This window comes from Notolepis coatsorum (assembly GCF_963971535.1).
Source record: "Notolepis coatsorum genome assembly, chromosome: 4".
NCBI lineage: Eukaryota > Metazoa > Chordata > Actinopteri > Aulopiformes > Paralepididae > Notolepis > Notolepis coatsorum.
In genome coordinates, this window is record NC_140168.1 from 201,332,793 (window position 1) to 201,354,811 (window position 22,019).

General features: G+C 43.7%; 1 protein-coding gene across 1 annotated transcript in view; it reads left to right on the forward strand.

Moving 5' to 3' along the window:
- Nucleotides 1-22,019, forward strand: part of sec24d (SEC24 homolog D, COPII coat complex component) — a 128,785-nt gene that overhangs the window by 17,083 nt on the left and 89,683 nt on the right. The window contains exons 4-8 of the mRNA XM_084311720.1: nt 526-665; nt 1,288-1,551; nt 5,341-5,507; nt 9,911-10,022; nt 11,603-11,730. Of these exons, the coding sequence (XP_084167846.1) occupies nt 526-665; nt 1,288-1,551; nt 5,341-5,507; nt 9,911-10,022; nt 11,603-11,730 (811 nt within the window). The remainder of the gene's footprint in view (nt 1-525; nt 666-1,287; nt 1,552-5,340; nt 5,508-9,910; nt 10,023-11,602; nt 11,731-22,019) is intronic.

Consider the following 22,019-nt stretch of genomic DNA (forward strand, 5'->3'; position numbering starts at 1 on the left):
GCGTCCAGACCTGACCTGTAGACCTAAACCTGGCCACAACGGCAGTTTCCCACCCACGGCTTCCCTCCCCCTAACCCAGCCAAACGAGTTAGTATAGCGATCAGCCCAAGCCAAGGCAATGCTGACTCCGGGACTCGAGACCGCAGTCTCTTGCATTGGTGACAAGCGCAATCTCTGCTACGCCACCTGACCGCCCGAATTGGATCCTTTTTAATGCCCTTAAAAAAAAAAAAAAACAGTGTTTGAAAAAGTCATTGAAAGTCCTTGGATTACATTTAGCAATATCTGTGGGAACCCTGTGTGTAGTATGCAGTGTGCATTATGTAGTATGCAGTGTGCATTATGTAGTATGCAGTGTGCATTATGTAGTGTGCAGTGTGCATTATGTAGTATGCAGTGTGCATTATGTAGTGTGCAGTGTGCATTATGTAGTATGCAGTGTGCATTATGTAGTATGCAGTGTGCATTATGTAGTGTGCAGTATGCAGTCTGAGTCAGTGCTTCCTCTTGCTCCCCCCTCCCCAGGTACCCCGCCCCCCCAGCTGTCACCACTGCATACGGACAACCCCCACAGTCCCCCTATCACAGCATGGCCTCACAGCAGGCTCCGCCCCCAGCACAGCAGCTCACCAATCAAATGAGCGCCATGAACATGGGCACCTATGGTAAGTTTGTTAACTGCCGTTTCTTGAATGTAACCCTTTCACTACCACTCTACCAAAAGGGTTAACCCTTTCACTGTGACAATACAGAAGTTTAACCCTTTCCCTGCCACACGACAAAGTGTTAACCCTTTCACAACCACACTACATAAGGTTAACCCTTTCACTACCACACTACAGGCGGTTAATCTTGCTGCATTGTTCAACTAACACCTCTCCCGAAGGCTAACCGGCACTGTCCACTTCCATTCATTGTGCTGTGCTAGGCTAACATGCAGCCAGATAGCTTTCTACTGAACGCACAGAGAGGAAACTGGTATCTATCTTCTTGTTTCTCTCTGGAGAAGACGGTAAGCTAATTTCCCAAAATGTTGGCGTGTTCCTTTAACATAAAGCAATGAGCTTTAGTGATTTGAGAGCTTTCAGTTTTGGTAAATGTGATGCAACACAACTATTGGAAATTCCCCTGCTCACTAGCAAAGTTCTGCTGACTTTTCTACTTGCTAATTACTATCTGTTAACAGATATAATTATGATCCTAAACTGTTATAATTAGAGAAATGAAAGCTGCTTACCCAGCAACACCCATAATTAAGGAGTTGCCCCTCCCCTTTCCTCTGCCTAGCCCCAGGACCCATGCAGGACCCCTTCCAGGCCCCTCCTCCTCCCGCCATGGGCCAGCCCCCCTTCCAGGCCCCTCCTCCCGCCATGGGCCAGCCCCCGATGCCCCTGGGCCCCCAGTCGCCCCCCATGTCCCCTCTGATGTCCTCACCACAGTCGCAGATGGGGGGCATGGGTCAACCCTTCACCGGTCCACCTCCTCCAGGCCCTGGGGGCTTCCAGCAGCAGCCGGGGCCCGCCAGACCTCCAGGGTACCCCCAGCAGCCAGGTAACTGCAGCTCCCCTCACAACATCCAGTGTTGTAATCCAGTCACTAAATCTCGAGTCTCGAGTCCCCAGTGTTCGAGTCCAAGTCTTGAGTCACCAAAGAAGAGCCAGAGTCGAGTCCCCATTACCCTAGTCTGAGTCCGAGTCCAAGTCATCAAGGTTGAGTCCACTCCATAGATGTCTGTTAAAGTTTGAGGTTGTCGAGTTCAAGTTTCAAGTTTGTTTTTATTTGTCACATATAAACGTACATGTACTTCACAGTGAAATGCTTTGTTCTGTATGAGCCCCTGAGAATGTGCTTCATACAGTAAAAAAAGTAAAGGAGGAATAACACTATACATTATACAATACAATATAGAAACTAAAGTACAACCTAAGTACAATCTAAGGAACAGTGAAAGAAGTCCCGGTCTTCTCTTCACTAGTTTGTTTACATATCGAACATCTAGCAGTGCTCTTGCTGGAATTTGATGTAAAATCCACGTAAGCAAAACGCACGATTCGGGGCGTCTCTTTAGGCATCTTAAGTACTGAACATGAGGGTATCGACGTAAATCCGCATGTTGGTGGAACACACGTGTCTGCCCTTGCACTGAATTAAATAATGTTACAGTATTAATATAGCCATAAATATCTTATGCCAAATGATTACAAACAAAACTGTATTTATCAATTAACAAGTCAGAGTCTGCACCTAATGAGTCCTAATGCAGTCAATGCTTGAGTCCAAGTCATCAGTGCTCAAGTCCAAGTCGAGTCACGAGTCCTGAAAATCAGTCCAGGACTCGAGTACTACAACACTGGCTGCATCTAGAGTTCAAATCTCAGCACACACTGCACAGCAAGATGGTGTGAGAGTTTAGTCGATTCAAACCAATGCCTTAAATGTTTCTGTGAGTTGGGTCCGTGAGTCATACAGTTAGGTCCATAAATACTTGGACCACCACAATGGACTTGAAATGAAACAAGTAAGATGTGCTCTTCGGGTAAGTGCATACTGCAGAAGCAACCAAAGAGTTTTTTTAATGCAAAGAAGTGGAATGTTGGAGCGGCCGGATAGCGCAGCGGACTAAGCGTCTGTCTACCACCACAGAGACAGTGGGATTGAATCCAGCTGTGGTGCTTCCGGGTTGGCCGACCGTCCATACTAACACAATTGGCAGTGTTAGCGGGTGGGAAACCCGGCGAGGGTGGGTCCTGGTTGTTGTAAACAGCGACTCCTACAGTTCGGTCGGGGCGCCTGCACAGCAAGGGAAGGATCTAGGAGAGGTAGTGTGACCTTCCACACGTTACACTCTCCCAGTGAGAGTCCGCGCTGCCAGGTGAAAAGAAGCGGTGGGCTGGGTACACATGTGTCGGAGGAAGCATGTGATAGTCTCCGCCCTCCCGGACCGACGGTAGGGGGTAGAGTGTGCAATGACCAGGAAGGGGATTGGGAATTGGCATAACGACTAACATTGGGATGGGAGAAAAACCGAAAAAGAAGGGGGAAAAAGATAATTCAAAGAAGTGGAATGTTATGCAATGTGGCCAAGTCAATCACCTGACTTGAATCCAATTGAGCATGCATTTCACTTGCTGAAGACAAAACTGAAGGGGAAATCCCCCAAGAACAAGCAGGAACTGAAGACGGTTGCAGTAGACGCAGAACAAGCAGGAACTGGAGACAGTTGCAGTAGAGGCAGAACAAGCAGGAACTGAAGACGGTTGCAGTAGAGGCAGAACAAGCAGGAACTGAAGACGGTTGCAGTAGAGGCAGAACAAGCAAGAACTGAAGACGGTTGCAGTCTTCAGTTGGGACATTGGGATGGGAGAAAAACCGAAAAAGAAGGGGGAAAAAGATAATTCAAAGAAGTGGAATGTTATGCAATGTGGCCAAGTCAATCACCTGACTTGAATCCAATTGAGCATGCATTTCACTTGCTGAAGACAAAACTGAAGGGGAAATCCCCCAAGAACAAGCAGGAACTGAAGACGGTTGCAGTAGACGCAGAACAAGCAGGAACTGGAGACAGTTGCAGTAGAGGCAGAACAAGCAGGAACTGAAGACGGTTGCAGTAGAGGCAGAACAAGCAGGAACTGAAGACGGTTGCAGTAGAGGCAGAACAAGCAAGAACTGAAGACGGTTGCAGTAGAGGCAGAACAAGCAGGAACTGAAGACGGTTGCAGTAGAGGCAGAACAAGCAGGAACTGAAGACGGTTGCAGTAGAGGCAGAACAAGCAGGAACTGAAGACAGTAGCAGTAGAGGCAGAACAAGCAGGAACTGAAGACCGTTGCCGTAGAGGCAGAACAAGCAGGAACTGAAGACAGTTGCAGTAGAGGCAGAACAAGCAGGAACTGAAGACAGTAGCAGTAGAGGCAGAACAAGCAGGAACTGAAGACCGTTGCCGTAGAGGCAGAACAAGCAGGAACTGAAGACGGTTGCAGTAGAGGAACAAGCAGGAACTGAAGATGGTTGCAGTAGAGGCAGAACAAGCAGGAACTGGAGACAGTTGCAGTAGAGGCAGAACAAGCAGGAACTGAAGACCGTTGCCGTAGAGGCAGAACAAGCAGGAACTGAAGACGGTTGCAGTAGAGGCAGAACAAGCAGGAACTGAAGATGGTTGCAGTAGAGGCAGAACAAGCAGGAACTGGAGACAGTTGCAGTATAGGCAGAACAAGCAGGAACTGGAGACGGTTGCAGTAGAGGCAGAACAAGCAGGAACTGAAGACAGTAGCAGTAGAGGCAGAACAAGCAGGAACTGAAGGCCGTTGCCGTAGAGGCAGAACAAGCAGGAACTGAAGACAGTTGCAGTAGAGGCAGAACAAGCAGGAACTGAAGACAGTAGCAGTAGAGGCAGAACAAGCAGGAACTGAAGACCGTTGCCGTAGAGGCAGAACAAGCAGGAACTGAAGACGGTTGCAGTAGAGGCAGAACAAGCAGGAACTGAAGATGGTTGCAGTAGAGGCAGAACAAGCAGGAACTGGAGACAGTTGCAGTAGAGGCAGAACAAGCAGGAACTGAAGACCGTTGCCGTAGAGGCAGAACAAGCAGGAACTGAAGACGGTTGCAGTAGAGGCAGAACAAGCAGGAACTGAAGATGGTTGCAGTAGAGGCAGAACAAGCAGGAACTGGAGACAGTTGCAGTATAGGCAGAACAAGCAGGAACTGAAGACGGTTGCAGTAGAGGCAGAACAAGCAGGAACTGAAGACGGTTGCAGTAGAGGCAGAACAAGCAGGAACTGAAGACGGTTGCAGTAGAGGCAGAACAAGCAGGAACTGAAGACAGTTGCAGTAGAGGCCTGGCAGAGCATCACCAGGGACGAAACCCAGCGTCTGGTGACGTCTGTGTTCCAGACTTGAGTCATCGACTGCAAAGCCAAGGATTTGCTACCAAGTATTAAAAGTGTCCAATGACTTTTGGTCCCTTAAAAAGGGGGTTGTACATGTAGAAATCGTTGTAATTCCTACACCGTTCACCTGATTTGGATGTACATACCCTCAAATTAAAGCTGAAAGTAGTCTGCACTTAAAGCACAGCTTGGTCGTTTCGTTTCAAATCCATCGTGGTGACGTACAGAGCCAAAATTATGACAATGATGTTGATGTCCAAATATTTATGGACCCGACTGTGTATATATATATATATATATATATATATATGTCGTTTAAATCACTGAGGCGAGGCTCTTGGATCAATCACGTCCTGTGCAGCTGAATGGGTTTTGGCCGACAGTCCTTTCAGTATATCATCATCATCTTTCACAAATATCACACATGTAGCTAAACGTTTAAGTGTGTCATCTCAGGTCAGTTCGGGGGCCAGATGTCCGGGCCCCAGATGTCCGGCCCCCAGATGTCCGGCCCCCAGATGTCCGGGCCCCAGCCAGGCTTCCCCGGGGCCTTTCCTGGAGCGGCCTCCCAAATGGCGGGCCCACCCCAGAAGAAACTGGACCCAGACTCCATCCCCAGCACGGTGAGTGGAAGCGCTAATCCTCCTGGGACTGCATACCTTCACAGACCGACGACATACCAAGCATACCAGTCCACGTAGCTTTTTCCTCCTTTTTCATCTGTTGAAGGCAGTTTAGTTTAGTCTTGATTACTTCATTGATAATCATTTATTTGTATGTGTGTACACATGTATTGTGTTTTTTAGATGAGATGACAAATACATAAACGGTGTAAACAATATAATTAACTCTGAATATAAAAATATAAGAAAAGTGTAAACAAAGGTGCAGATAAGGGTCTGTATGCCCTATTGGTTATATATTATATGTTACAATAAATCTAGGGAATAAATAATTAGAATCTGAATATATACTATGAGTAAAAGTAAACAGTATACACAAGGTGCAGTAAACAGAAGGTGCAGTAAACAGAAGGTGCAGTAAACACAAGGTACATTATACACAAGGTGCAGTATACACAAGGTGCAGTCTACACAAGGTGCAGTCTACACAAGGTGCAGTAAACACAAGGTGCAGTATACACAAGGTGCAGTAAACACAAGGTGCAGTATACACAAGGTGCAGTCTACACAAGGTGCAGTAAACAGAAGGTGCAGTAAACACAAGGTACATTATACACAAGGTGCAGTATACACAAGGTGCAGTCTACACAAGGTGCAGTCTACACAAGGTGCAGTAAACACAAGGTGCAGTAAACACAAGGTGCAGTAAACACAAGGTGCAGTAAACACAAGGTGCAGTATACACAAGGTACATTATACACAAGGTGCAGTATACACAAGGTGCAGTATACACAAGGTACATTATACACAAGGTACATTATACACAAGGTACATTATACACAAGGTACATTATACACAAGGTGCATTATACACAAGGTGCAGTCTACACAATGTGCAGTAAACACAAGGTGCAGTAAACAGAAGGTGCAGTAAACACAAGGTACATTATACACAAGGTGCAGTATACACAAGGTGCAGTCTACACAAGGTGCAGTCTACACAAGGTGCAGTAAACACAAGGTGCAGTAAACACAAGGTGCAGTAAACACAAGGTGCAGTATACACAAGGTACATTATACACAAGGTGCAGTATACACAAGGTGCAGTATACACAAGGTACATTATACACAAGGTACATTATACACAAGGTACATTATACACAAGGTACATTATACACAAGGTGCATTATACACAAGGTGCAGTCTACACAATGTGCAGTAAACACAAGGTGCAGTAAACACAAGGTGCAGTATACACAAGGTGCAGTATACACAAGGTGCAGTAAACACAAGGTGCAGTAAACACAAGGTGCAGTAAACACAAGGTGCAGTAAACACAAGGTGCAGTATACACAAGGTGCAGTAAACACAAGGTGCAGTATACACAAGGTGCAGTATACACAAGGTGCAGTATACACAAGGTGCAGTAAACACAAGGTGCAGTATGCACAAGGTGCAGTAAGCACAAGGTGCAGTAAACACAAGGTGCAGTATACACAAGGTGCAGTAAACACAAGGTGCAGTAAACACAAGGTGCAGTAAACACAAGGTGCAGTAAACACAAGGTGCAGTATGCACAAGGTGCAGTATACACAAGGTGCAGTAAACACAAGGTGCAGTATACACAAGGTGCAGTATACACAAGGTGCAGTATACACAAGGTGCAGTAAACACAAGGTGCAGTATACACAAGGTGCAGTATACACAAGGTGCAGTAAACACAAGGTGCAGTAAACACAAGGTGCAGTATACACGAGGTGCAGTAAACACAAGGTGCAGTATACACAAGGTGCAGTAAACACAAGGTGCAGTAAACACAAGGTGCAGTATACACAAGGTGCAGTAAACACAAGGTGCAGTAAACACAAGGTGCAGTATACACAAGGTGCAGTATACACAAGGTGCAGTAAACACAAGGTGCAGTATACACAAGGTGCAATAAACACAAGGTGCAGTAAACACAAGGTGCAGTATACACAAGGTGCAGTAAACACAAGGTGCAGTAAACACAAGGTGCAGTATACACAAGGCACCCTAACTGGCATGCTATACGTCATATGTTGTAGTCTGAGCAGGCTTTGGTGGTCAGACACACTTAGTGGTCAGACATTCCTGATACTGTAGTTCTCAAGTTCTGCAGCCGTTAGTTCTCCAGCTGCTGGCAGCAGTCCATGCCCACTATATGATGGATACAGGGAGAACTATTTGTGTTTGGTTGACAAGGTCATGCTAGTGTTTATGTTAGTAATTCATTAAGTGTTTGGTTGATAAGCTCATGTTAGTTTGTTAGTAATTCATGATAAAACATAAACAGCAACATAATCAGGGTATCTGCAGGTTTCAACAAGTTAAATGTAAGACTTTTTAACACCACTTTAATACCAATTTCACGACCATACTAGCAAAACATTTTAAACTCATAGTGACACTGAGCTTGCGGCTGCCAATTTAAATTCTTGCACGTTCCATACAATAATAATATCAACAACTGGACAGTCTCTGCACTTGACCCATCCCGTCGTACTTCCCCCCAAGGGCAGCCGGGAGCAGATAGGGGCTGCGGCGTGGGACCTCGCCCTGGGGACCAATCCAAGTGCTCCTGTCCGTCTTAGTCAGGGACGCGACAGCATTAGCGATCTGTTGTGCCTGTTTTTCCATTGGGTTTATCTTATCGGGAGGGGAAACCCTTGCAAGCACGGAGCGAGAACATGCAAACTCCACACGGAAAGGCCCGGGAGATACCCCACCTGGGTACTTGGCAACGCGGAAACCTGGTCCTCAAGCGGGAATTGAACCTTGGACCTTCTTGCTGTGAGGCGACAGTGTTTTTTTTTTTTTATTATTATCTTTCTTCCCCTCTTTTTCCGTCTTTTTCTCCCATCCCACCCTTCCTGGTTGTTGCATACTTTCCCCTACTGTTGGTCCGAGAGACCGGAGACTGTCACATGCTTTCCTCCGACGCATGTGCAGCCTGGCCGCGCAGGTTCTCACCGGGGAGAGTGTAGCGTGTGGGAGGCCGCACTATCTCTCCCTAGTTCCTACCCTTGCTGAGCAGGCGCCCCGACCGAACTGTAGGGGTCGCTGTCCACAACGCCCAGGACCCACCCTTCAGCTTTCCCACCCTCTAATACTGCCAATTGTATTAGTGTGAGAGGCCAGCCAAGCTGATAGCAACGCCGGGAGCTGGATTCGAACAGGCGAATCCAGCGTCTCCGGTGTTGGTGACGAACGCAATCTCCGCTACGCCACCTGACCCCCCCGAGGCGACAGTGTTAACCACTACACCACCGTGCCACCACCATACAAGCTCTTGCCAGACGCACCAAGCTCCCGGTAGCCCCGCAAAAAACAACAACTTGAATACAAAAACATTTCATATATTTAATATTATTGAATCTCCTGACAGATGAAATGTAAGACTTTTTAATACCCTTTAAGGCCTTGAATTGAGAATAATGAATTTAATCATTTTTAATACCCTGCAGATACCCTGATAATGAACCTGAACACTCATTAGTCAATCTGTGTCTGTGAGTTTAGGGTAACTTCTGAAAATGTTGTCACACTTTCAATGATGCCGAGATTACATTAGGCAATAATGAATAAAACAAAATAAAAACAATACAAATTACAAAAGCACAAACATTACAAATGGAGGCAGGGAGGTTTGTGATCATGGTTTTAAACCATAAGTTAGTAGAGAATCCATTCAAAGAGGTTGAGGTACTAAAATAAAAGGTTGACTTTTCAGATTCAGACTGTTTCTCTGGCGACATTAAGCATGAGCCAATCATCTGAGCGGGTTCGATAGGGTCCAAGGTTCCAGTCCAGAGTCATTGCGATATAAGGTGGTATAAGGCTTTCCCACCATGTTTATTTAGCCTCTCTGCCAGAGAAAACCAACCCACTGTATCATACAGGATACAGGAGTAAGTAACCAGTAATAAATATAAGGGCAGAATGATAGACCTTGTCTAAGGGTTCAAGAGTGGAAAATATCAGGGTTCGCACAAGGTCCTTGAAGTGCTTGATTTTTTACCAAAAAAAGTCAAGGCCTGGAATTCCTAGAAAACAGCCCATTTTTTAACAAGGTGCTTAAAAAGTTGTTGAAATTCAAATCAACCATTCGCATTGAATGTTTTGTTCATCCATGATACAAAAATTCTGAATCAAGAAATAGAATTTTTTTTATCTAAAGTGTAACTAATTGTCGGAAATTGGTTTTAAGCCATACCCTGAGATATACACCTCACTATGACCTATGAGTCGATCTGATCTCAGATCAGCGCTCCTGCTTCGAGATGCTTGATGAATACAGGTGCCGTCGTCCGTCCCAACTGCTCTGAAGACATGAGCCTGAGCCGCTGCTGCAAGGTCTTAACGTCGACTCCTCTCGTGTTTCAGACCCAAGTCATCGAGGACGACCAAGCGAAACGAGGAGGACAGGTCTACGCCACGAACACCCGAGGCCAGGTCCCTCCCCTGGTCACCACGGACTTCACCGTGCAGGACCAAGGTAAACCACCACCACGACCCCTCACAACTGCTCCAGTACCAATGTTTATAGAAAAAAATCATCAAGTATAAACTAGGGCTGACCTCGACTAGTCGAATAGTCGACTAATAATCGATCAAAAGGAGCCGTAGTCGACTGCCAACCTCTTAGTCGAATGCAAAAAAAAAATAAAAGATTCAAATATTCTTTTAGATTTATTTTTTTAATCATTCTTTCCAAAAGCAAAGAGGCCTAGAAGCGTGGCACACATACCAGCGAGGCTAACTGCCTAAGAAAACGGGCACAGAGGCACTGAAAGAGGATTTCACCCATCTAATGAACACACTAGACAAATATCAAGATCTATCCATCAGTGGACCAATTGCTCCTTTCGCAGAGGACAAGAAGCCGTCAGTCGACTCCTTCAGGCATTAAGCACCCCCCACAGCCCAAATGGAATGACCCCCCCCCCCACATTTTTCTTTTAGTCGACTACCAGGCAAATTTCGGCAAATTAAAGTCGACTATACAAATCCTTAGTATAAACATCTCCACCTCGTTAAATCAGTGGGCTCTGTTTTCGTGCCTGGGTGCAGGCGTGGGTCGTTTCATCAGGCATGAGGTGAATTATTTCATCTGGTAATCTCGTGGCTCGAAAGGAACCTGCATAAAAAAATCATGCTTACGCCTCCGTTCACTCAGACAACGTCTTTACTATCACACTACCGACGGTTACCATCGGTAGTGTGATAGTAAAGGGTTAACCTTCTGTAGTGTGGCAGTGAAAGGGTTAACCTGTTGTCGTGTGGCAGTGAAATGGTTAACCATCTGTGTATTGTCGCAGTGAAAGGGTTAACCGTTTGGTAGTGCGACAGTGAAAGGGTGAAGTGCAGCCGCTCTGAGCCATGTTCATGAAGGTGGTCTATGTGTGTTACATATCTACGTCACTATGTAACACAATACTTTACTTTTGGAATATATGTCTAGTGATGTTTATTAGTGTTTACTCTTGCAATGAATTCAGTCCTCCCACGCACTGGCTGTCACACTGTTTCCCGATAAGTGAATACTAGTGCTGTCATTAGATTAAAAACAATTTACTAATTAATCTCACAATTTTCTGTAATTAATCTAGATTAAAAATAGCATTTTTCGATTTAAGACCGAAGCTTGTAACAGATATTTACTTGAGTAAAATCATGGAATTAATGTAAAATCAACACAAAGAAAGTATATTTAGATTCAAATACTATTTTAATAGTATTTTAATGGTAATGTAAATCATATTAACAACTAAAATGTGTTCCATCTTCATGTCAGATGATTTTCAAAAAGGTGCATGAGTCGATGCAAAAAAAGAACAAGCAAATATACTGCTGAAAGTTCAGAACGTTGAAGATTTTTCACTCCATAGATTAATCTAGATTAATTTATTTGAATGCTTTAATTAATTTAAATTAATCTCCAAAGTTAAAGCATTCATTTTGACAGCCCTAGTAAATACATATCTAGCGCTAAGAACGAATGTGTCCTGAAACGGACCGGCCCACCTCGGTGTGTCCTTCCCCGTGACGACCTCTCTTCCACCTCCTCTCCTCCAGGCAACGCCAGCCCCAGGTTCATGCGCTGCACCACCTACTCCTTCCCCTGCACGGCCGACCTGGCCAAGCAGTGCCAAGTGCCCCTGGCCACCATCATCAAGCCCTTCGCCACGCTGCCAAAGAACGAGGTGAGCTACGGTTGTTTATGTACCGTTTATTACCCCTTTCACTACCACACTACAGAAGGTTAACCTTTCACTACCACACTACAGAAGGTTAACCTTTCACTACCACACTACAGAAGGTTAACCTTTCACTACCACACTACAGAAGGTTAACCTTTCACTACCACACTACAGAAGGTTAACCTTTCACTACCACACTACAGATGGTTAACCTTTCACTACCACACTACAGAAGGTTAACCTTTCACTACCACACTACAGATGGTTAACCTTTCACTACCACACTACAGAAGGTTAACCTTTCACTACCACACTACAGAAGGTTAACCTTTCACTACCACACTACAGAAGGTTAACCTTTCACTACTACACTACAGAAGGTTAACCTTTCACTACCTCACTACAGAAGGTTAACCTTTCACTACCACACTACAGAAGGTTAACCTTTCACTACCACACTACAGAAGGTTAACCTTTCACTACTACACTACAGAAGGTTAACCTTTCACTACCACACTACAGAAGGTTAACCTTTCACTACTACACTACAGATGGTTAACCTTTCACTACCACACTACAGAAGGTTAACCTTTCACTACCACACTACAGATGGTTAACCTTTCACTACCACACTACAGAAGGTTAACCTTTCACTACCACACTACAGAAGGTTAACCTTTCACTACCACACTACAGAAGGTTAACCTTTCACTACTACACTACAGAAGGTTAACCTTTCACTACCACACTACAGAAGGTTAACCTTTCACTACTACACTACAGAAGGTTAACCTTTCACTACCACACTACAGAAGGTTAACCCTTTCACTACCACACTACAGAAGGTTAACCTTTCACTACTACACTACAGAAGGTTAACCTTTCACTACCACACTACAGAAGGTTAACCTTTCACTACCACACTACAGACGGTTAACCTTTCACTACCACACTACAGAAGGTTAACCCTTTCACTACTACACTACAGAAGGTTAACCTTTCACTACCACACTACAGAAGGTTAACCTTTCACTACTACACTACAGAAGGTTAACCTTTCACTACCACACTACAGAAGGTTAACCCTTTCACTACCACACTACAGAAGGTTAACCCTGTCACTACCACACTACAGACGGTTAACAAACGTATAGAACGGTCTCTTCAACTTGTCTGTACAGTCGCTGAAGGATCCACCAGCGCGCTCACATGATATCCTTCGACGCGTGCGCAGCAGTTAAGACATGTACAAAAGGACACATTTCAGCACACGACCTTCATCAGCGTCCGTTCCCCTGATCATACTACTGGCAGTGCTTCTCCAACCGGCCCGCCGGCCAGGGGGGGGGGGAGGTCGCGAAAGTTAAAATTAATTAAAAGGTTAAAGGTTCCATGGTGCATTCCGACCGAACACAGAGGGGACCTGCCAAGATAAACCAGCGAGTAAAGAGCTATAAGATGTTGTTGAGAGCTGCTCTGTTGGTCTTGGTGCGTTGTTTTCCTGACGTGATCTACAGCGGAGATAAGAGGTGAAATTAGACTCTGTGAGATTTGTCTTGGACACGTGAGCGTTGCTACTACTGCTCTCATGCAGCTCCCGCTCCGAATGGTTGCTTTTTTATATAGCAGCTTTTATCCAAAGCGCTTTACAATTTGTTACTCACATTTTACCCATTCACTCACACATTCACACACCGACGGCGGAGGCAACCATGCAAGCAGGGGCGGGGCTAGGGGGTGGCTACTTGGGCTCAAGGCCCGAATGTTTTCTGAAAAGCCCTGAATCTATTTTTATTTTTGTGTGACAATTAATCATTGTTACATGAAAATATGTTTGCATCAGATTTAGCAGAAGCTAATTTCCATCTGTAGTCTATCCAGCTGCTAACTGTATTTGAGTGAGTTAAGTCTTGGTGTTATGGTAGACTCAGACCTAAGCTTTAAATCACAATCAACAAGTTGACAAAAACATAATTCTTCCACCTTAGAAACATAGCTAAAGTACGGCCATTTATAAATCAAAAGGACGCTGAAAACCAGATCCATGCCTTTATCTCAAGCCGACTCGACTACTGTAATGCACTCCTTACCGGCCTCCCGAAAAAATACGATGATAACTATTTTATTGCAATGCACTATTGCATTATTTTATTCTATTTTACTAACTATTTTATTGCACTGCACTATTTTACTTTGTATCAGTGATAATCAAACCGTAAACAAAGACGCATATTAACACTTTCGGCAGATGGCGCTGTTTACTCTTACTGTTGAAAGGCCAGCGCCTTTTAACATGGGGATACGTGGCTGTGTTTGCAGGCCTAAAGCTATATTATATTATAGCTATGGATCTAATAATATAGTCGATTGTCAGGGATGGGTATCGTTAGGATTTTATCGATACTACTACTCTTATCGATACTGCTTAACGGTTCGGTACTTTATCGATACTCTTATCGGTTCTTTTTGATTATTTTGCAAGAAAAAAAAACAGAATTAAGAACAGAATCGACATTGCTTTATTATTCTTTTATATAACTATATACATATAAATAAATATTATTTCTTCAGCAGCAACAGCAATGTTTTAAATGTGTCTGAATTATAGACTTTTTATAATTAACAACAAATGTAAGATAAAAAAGTTGGAGTCATACAATACTATTTTGATTGACAGTGGATCTGCCAATTACGTCACACCGCTTGCACCCACCTCTTCTTCTTACCACCAATCGGAAGCTCTCGTTCGTTTATTTACTTCTGGATTGTCAGCCATTATTCTACTCGGAGCTCAGGCTAATAACGTTAGCTCCCCGCCAGCCACATTGACAAGTACCAGCGGTTATACATTACTGGCAAATGTCTTGTTGCACTTGTGGCAACGAGCGTTGTCCGCATCGACTTTAGTAAAATAGACCCAGACTTTTGAACGTTTCGTTCTGTCCGCCATGATGAGAGCAGAGCTGTCTGTACTCTGTAGCCTACAACAGCACCCGTGTGTGTGTGTGTGTGTGTGTGTGTGTGTGTGTGTGTGTGTGTGTGTGTGTGTGTGTGTGTGTGTGTGTGTGTGTGTGTGTGTGTGTGTGAGCGTGTGAGTGTGTGAGTGTGTGAGTGAGTGAGTGAGTGTGTGTGTGAGTGAGTGAGTGAGTGTGTGTGTGAGTGAGTGAGTGAGTGTGTGAGTGAGTGAGTGAGTGAGTGAGTGAGTGTGTGTGTGTGAGCACAGCACAGCCCGCTCCTCGCGCAGGCAGAGAGAGACCGAGGGAGGAGAGATATAGAAAACGGCCAACAAGATTACTTTGCGACGTTTAAATTCCTCAAAAAAGAAACTCCATAATTTCTCGAGTACCGATAGCAGTACCGATGACGTCGGAGCTTATAAATACTCCGGTCTTTTCTAATATAGTACCGGTTCCCGTTTAGAACCGGGGTCCGGGGGTTATCCTCTTCCGGTCAAGATGCCATACATTTCCGTTTTATACCGTCGTGAATATGAGTGTAGTTTCAGGGTGGTCTGGTGTCATTTCCAAAATGACAGACACCAAGCCACATCGTTTCAAATGGAGTGCAATAGCGGCCGCAAGGTGTTAGGCGGCGGTATTGGACTTTTGAGATCCCCAGTGATAACACAGGCTGCCGGCATGTCTTTATGAATGGAAATATCGAATAAAAGAAACAACGATAAAAACCCGACTATACTCTGGTTTTCGGGGGTCCTGGCGCTCAACGTTCGGCGAGTTAACCCTAGATCTTAGATCCTAATATGAAAAACGATGTGATTTAATGTTCTATGTCTTACCTTGACTTTGTCTATTTTACTGCTATCTATTTTATGCTTTATGTCTGCACTTTATGCATTGCTCTTGATCTGCCAATGTTGTGCTCATTTTATGCCTGTCTTTTTGTACTGCTGTGAAGCACTTTGAGCTGCAATTCTTGTATGAAAGGTGCTATACAAACAGTGTATTATTATTATTATTATTATTATTATTATTATTATTATTATTATTATTATTATTATTATTATTATTATTATTATTATTATTATTATTATTATTATTATTATTATTATTATTATTATTATTATTATTATTATTTATATATATTATTATTATTATTATTATTATTATTATTATTATTATAATAAATTATTATAGTTTGCTTCATTAATTAAAGGGTGTGAATTTAAGTGTTCTCTAGTGCCTTTTGTCCGCTTTAAGGCGGTGGTATAAGTTAAAGGTTGTGGTGTTGAAGTAAAAAAAAGCCCCGGATCTCCTACAATCCTAAATCCGCCCCTGCATGCAAGGTGCCAACTGCTCATCGGGAGCAATTAGGGGTTAAGTATCTTGCTCAAGGACACATCGACACGTTGCCGGGGAGGAGCGGGAATCGAACCGGGAACCTGCGGATTGCCAGACGACTGCTCTACCTCCCGAGAGTGCTACACTGTCGCCCATGTAGAAGACATGTTGGGTCATCCCCCCCGGTCCCAGGAGCCGTCGCAGAGTGGGGTTTAAGTACATGGAGATGATGTAAACCATAATCCCGTACTCGTCTCAGGAATCATATTCCTAACCAGTCAGAAATATTGTGTCTGTTACTAGGCTTGAGTAAATTGTAACGAACCAAATGAGAATATCAATTTTTATTTTATTTACTTAATTTTTTCATCTTTGACAGTGAATAACACCATGCTAAAATTGACCAGACACTTTACTGCATCATGTTGGTGTTTAACTTAAATCTCTATTAAGACCCTTTACTGCATGATGTTGGTGTTTAACTTAAATCTCTATTAAGACACTTTACTGCATGATGTTGGTGTTTAACTTAAATCTCTATTAAGACCCTTTACTGCATGATGTTGGTGTTTAACTTAAATCTCTATTAAGACCCTTTACTGCATGATGTTGGTGTTTAACTTAAATCTCTATTAAGACACTTTACTGCATGATGTTGCTGTTTAACTTAAATCTCTATTAAGACCCTTTACTGCATGATGTTGGTGTTTAACTTAAATCTCTATTAAGACCCTTTACTGCATGATGTTGGTGTTTAACTTAAATCTCTATTAAGACCCTTTACTGCATGATGTTGCTGTTTAACTTAAATCTCTATTAAGACCCTTTACTGCATCATGTTGGTGTTTAACTTAAATCTCTATTAAGACCCTTTACTGCATGATGTTGGTGTTTAACTTAAATCTCTATTAAGACCCTTTACTGCATGATGTTGGTGTTTAACTTAAATCTCTATTAAGACACTTTACTGCATGATGTTGCTGTTTAACTTAAATCTCTATTAAGACCCTTTACTGCATCATGTTGGTGTTTAACTTAAATCTCTATTAAGACACTTTACTGCATGATGTTGCTGTTTAACTTAAATCTCTATTAAGACCCTTTACTGCATGATGTTGGTGTTTAACTTAAATCTCTATTAAGACACTTTACTGCATGATGTTGCTGTTTAACTTAAATCTCTATTAAGACCCTTTACTGCATGATGTTGCTGTTTAACTTAAATCTCTATTAAGACACTTTACTGCATGATGTTGCTGTTTAACTTAAATCTCTATTAAGACACTTTACTGCATGATGTTGCTGTTTAACTTAAATCTCTATTAAGACCCTTTACTGCATGATGTTGCTGTTTAACTTAAATCTCTATTAAGACCCTTTACTGCATGATGTTGCTGTTTAACTTAAATCTCTATTAAGACACTTTACTGCATCATGTTGGTGTTTAACTTAAATCTCTATTAAGACACTTTACTGCATGATGTTGCTGTTTAACTTAAATCTCTATTAAGACCCTTTACTGCATCATGTTGGTGTTTAACTTACATTTGGCAGTTGCCTGAATTTTCCACTTGCCTGTGGCCCAAATCAGATTATTTTTCTTAAATGTGATTTTTCACAACAGTGTAAACAGCACAAAGCACATGGATCTTTTCAATTCTGATTTGGGCCACTTTCATATGTGGTCCTTAATCAGATACAGGTCAGATTCTTTGCAACGCAACCTCAGTCTGAACAGTCATGTGACTTTTACGTCACTCTAGATTGAAATGTGTCACTTTTTTACGTCCCAACTTCTTTCTTGTTCATTTGCGCACGCGAGTCAGTTCAGGAGCAGTGACCACCAGATCACACTGGAATCTGATATTGGGCCGCATTTAGAAAATAATGTGAACAGCCAAACAAAGAATCTGATCCAATCAGAATCTAGCACTAAGGCCTGCAGTGTGAACGCAGCCTAAGATATTATGTAGGCATGTTTGAGATAAAAAATCGTATCCTCGGATTAATCCATACTTACTACAAATTCTGGTGGCTGGTGGCTGGTGGCTGGTGTGTAACAAATCCTGTCTTCCCATAACGTGTCCTGTTAAAATCCCATTGTCCTGCGGGTGACCTCCACATGGATCCTGTGTGGTCCCAGGAATCTAGCCTTAGGCTACATACCCCCCCCCCCCCCCCCCCTTCGTCCCGGGTGCCGATAGACCTTTTTAGGCAATGTTAGCTTTCGCTCCGTCTCGCTTGGAGCTAATTAGCTTAATGTCCGATCTCGCGGGGACCGTGGAGGATGAAAGGGGGAGGGGGGGGTTTATACAAAAGGACTTTAAGTGCATCACCTTCTCTGGGTTGTTCTCGCTCCACCGCGTTCCCCCCGTAAACACCATACCATAATAGTAAAGAGAGAGCGCTCTGTATGTCGGGCCATATAGCTCAGCGTGTTGACCGTGTTGTGGACGTTTGTTTGTTTGATTATTTGACAGAATGAGTTCATAGATTCCATGTGAGTTCATCGCTTCTGTAGAGTCACTGTAAACACGTTTATAACGTCCCAATCTGGGATTCTTCACGTGCATTAGTTGAGTTTCCATCGGTTCAAGTTTCAAGTTTGTTTTTATTTGTCACATATAAGGTACATGTACTTTACAGTGAAATGCTTGGTTCTGTATGAGCCCCCTGAGAATGTGCAGTAGAAAAGAAAGTAAAAGAGGAATAACAATATACAATATACAATACACAAACTAAAGTACAACCTAAGTACAATCTAAGTACAATGAAGTAAACATGCAGGCAATGAGGTACAAATGCAGACAATGAGGTGCAAACACTTTTTAAGGCAAGGTGCAAATTCAAATGAGGTATGAATGTAGTGCAAATCTCTTTAATAAATAGATACAGGAGGGGGGGGGGTTCGAGCTGGAGCATATGTGTGTAGGTTTTTAGATAACAGGTATTAGGGGTATATCCTATATAAGACAATTAACTAAAATGTGATTTCATTGGATGTGCACTGACAACTAATGCTTGTATATCTTATCGTGTGTTGTCATGTTTGTTTATGTGTTTGTTTAAAAAATAATAAAAAAATAAAATACAAAGTGTCTAAAAGTGAGTGTTAAGGTGAGTGTTTGTTTAAAGTGAGTGTGTACATGTGGATGTATGTGCAATGGGTGTAGATGGATACTGTAGGTTGATGATGTTACATAGTCATTTAGCATCCTGATGGCCTGGGGATAGAAGCTCCTTCTGAGTCTCTCTGTACCGGCCATGAGACTCCGGTAGCGCTTGCCTGACCGCAGCAGTGCAAAGAGGCAGTTGTTTGGGTGACTAGAGTCTTTGGTTATTCTCTTAGCCTTGGAGGATGATCTTTTTTAAACGTTCTGCAAATCGTAAACGTAGATCTGATTCACTCCATCGTTTTACAAACACGATCGACGTAATCAAACCCTTTACAGACCTAACAAAATACAACAAATACAGTTAAAACCACATGTTTATCTGTTGTCTGGTTTGTCCTTGTGTCAAAAGCTCAGTCGGTCAACAAGAGAATGAAAACATGTCTGCTTATTATGTCTGGCTGCGACCAGCAGCTCTATAGGACACTATGTCGGTTGGTTGGTCCACAAAAAAAGGTCACTACATTCTAGCGACTGCAGGTTTCACCCTAGGAGGCTGAAATTGGGCGTGGAGGTCAAGTGTGTTTGTGTGTGTGTGTGTGTGTGGAGGGGTGTGTGTGTTCAGGCCCAATCGGCTAAAAGGGGGCTTGGCAGTGGGTGTGGCCTATCGCAAAAAGGTTGCAGCTATTGCAAATTTGAGCTCGTCTGCGGTTGGGGGTTACTCAATTGTTTACGTTTGGATTACCGATTGGGCCTTTAGCCTCCCCTTTTGGTGCACTGATCTATTAATAGACACCCTTGGCTGCTTTGATGTGTCTGCAGATGTTTTTATAGTTGATGGAAAACAATGGGACTGCACTTGGCTACCTGGCTTATTGTGACATTCGGTTAGTTTTAAATGTGATCTATGTGAGTGTGGTGCCGCGGACACAATGTGTTGCTGATGTTCCACTGTGGAGCGTTTACTCTTCCGTGCGTATTGCCAGAGTATTTGGCAAATATTCTTCCCTCCACAATATCTCCAGTTTCACAGTCACTTGAACCGTTATTAACCCTTTCATTACAGTAGGTTAACCTTTCACTACCACACTACTGACGGTTAACCTTTCACTACCACACTACAGACAGTTAACCTTTTCACTACCACACTACAGAAGGTTAACCTTTCACTACCACACTACCGATGGTTATATGGTCGTACTGGCGAATCGCGTCTCGCTCTTTCGCCATATTGAGATATACCTCATCTCCAGTACCTACTGTACTACATGAACGAAAACAAAGCACCCGTGCACTTGACCAGGCCCCGCCCCAGTGACCTCCTATAAGGCACCAGGCGTGGTCATACTCGCCCTTCCTCGGGAAAAGTTTTCCATCAGGAAAAAAAACCCTCAAGGGACATCAGGGTGCGCTAAGAAGCGGTGGGTTCCAGGTTTGGTGAGTAATGTTTTGCTTGCGAGCTCCACTTGTCTGTTAGTGCTATGGGGGCTAGCTGACAATGTTTATGAAAACCGGCCCCAGGCTAGGGTCCTTTGTTCAGCCTCTTAGGCGACGGCGGAAGACCTTGGTCTGAAGCCCATTATAGTTAACTAGTGGGCCACGACCAATAACACTGGTGATCCCTGTGTTTCTGGACGAGTGGATATCTCTCTGTCACCGTGTAGCCCCTTCTTTCATATACAAATGAGAGTATTCCCTCACGAGGAAATATGGGCATGGATGTTCGTTAGCGGAAGATCTGTGTTCAAGTCAGCTACAGCCCAGTTGGGTATTGTGCTGGCTCCGTTGGGTGTTGGTAAAATCACCATTGTAAAACTGTGTTAACATCTTGTTTCTCTTTTCTCTTAATAAGTGAGGAGGGTTTCAGAACGGCGGCCTGTCGGAGTGTGACTTGTTGTATCGTTGTGTACGAGTTCAGGTGGTGGCTGCTTAGCTTGCGTGCTAGTTGTGGCCTACTGTGTTAGCCAGTCAGCTGTTAGCTGCGGCGCTAGCTCGCTGTGTTTACCAAGCCTGTTGTGTCACTAGGCTAGGTAAATGTTAGCTTGCTGCTTTCGGCCGAGAGCGGCCGTTAGCTTAATGCTACACTGTTGAACGTGCTGTGACGGTAACATGTTTTTAACACTCTTGACTACGACGTCATCTTTGACAGAGGATGTTCGTCGAACCTGCCCTGAGCCAGGCCGGCGAGGGCTGCGTCAACAAGGAGCACCGTAGCGGCGGGTTGGAGCAGCGAGCTGCCCGTGTCGTCAAACACAGGAGGCTGTGTTACTTCGGTGCCATGTTAGAGACTGCAGTTTCGCTTGATCTGCGCTCAAGGTAGGCAAGGTCCTGACCAGGCCTTGAACACTTCTTCTTGCTTTCCCTTCTAAATGTTTTGTAAATAACGATGTTTTCCAAAACGAGTGTTGCTGCACTACATTTAGGATATGACGCGAGTTATGTGTGAACTGTTTTGTCACTGGTATTTAGCTTCTCCATGCAAATCGGGTTGTTTGTTACAGATGTGAAAATGATCTGGTTTGTTGTGTTGAGAAACATCATGTGTGTTTATGTACTGTGTACTCACAACTAAGGGGGTTAAACTAACCTATAAAGCTATGCTTAGTTACATATGAGTAAAGAATGGTTCTTTTCTCAGCCTGTAATGACAATGAACAGTGTGTTCACACATTAACAGGTTTACCTGTTTAACTGGCCGTATTAAGGGTAAAGTAGGAGGGTTGTGTTTCCCCCCGGTTCCCTGGGGACTTCTTCATCCTCCTCTCAGACATGTTGTTACACTATATTGTGTCACTGTGTGGTAGGGATACGATGTAACCCTTAGCTTGATTGCTGAGGTTGTGCTAAAACTGCTTGGGAACTTTATTTTCCTAAAAGAAAA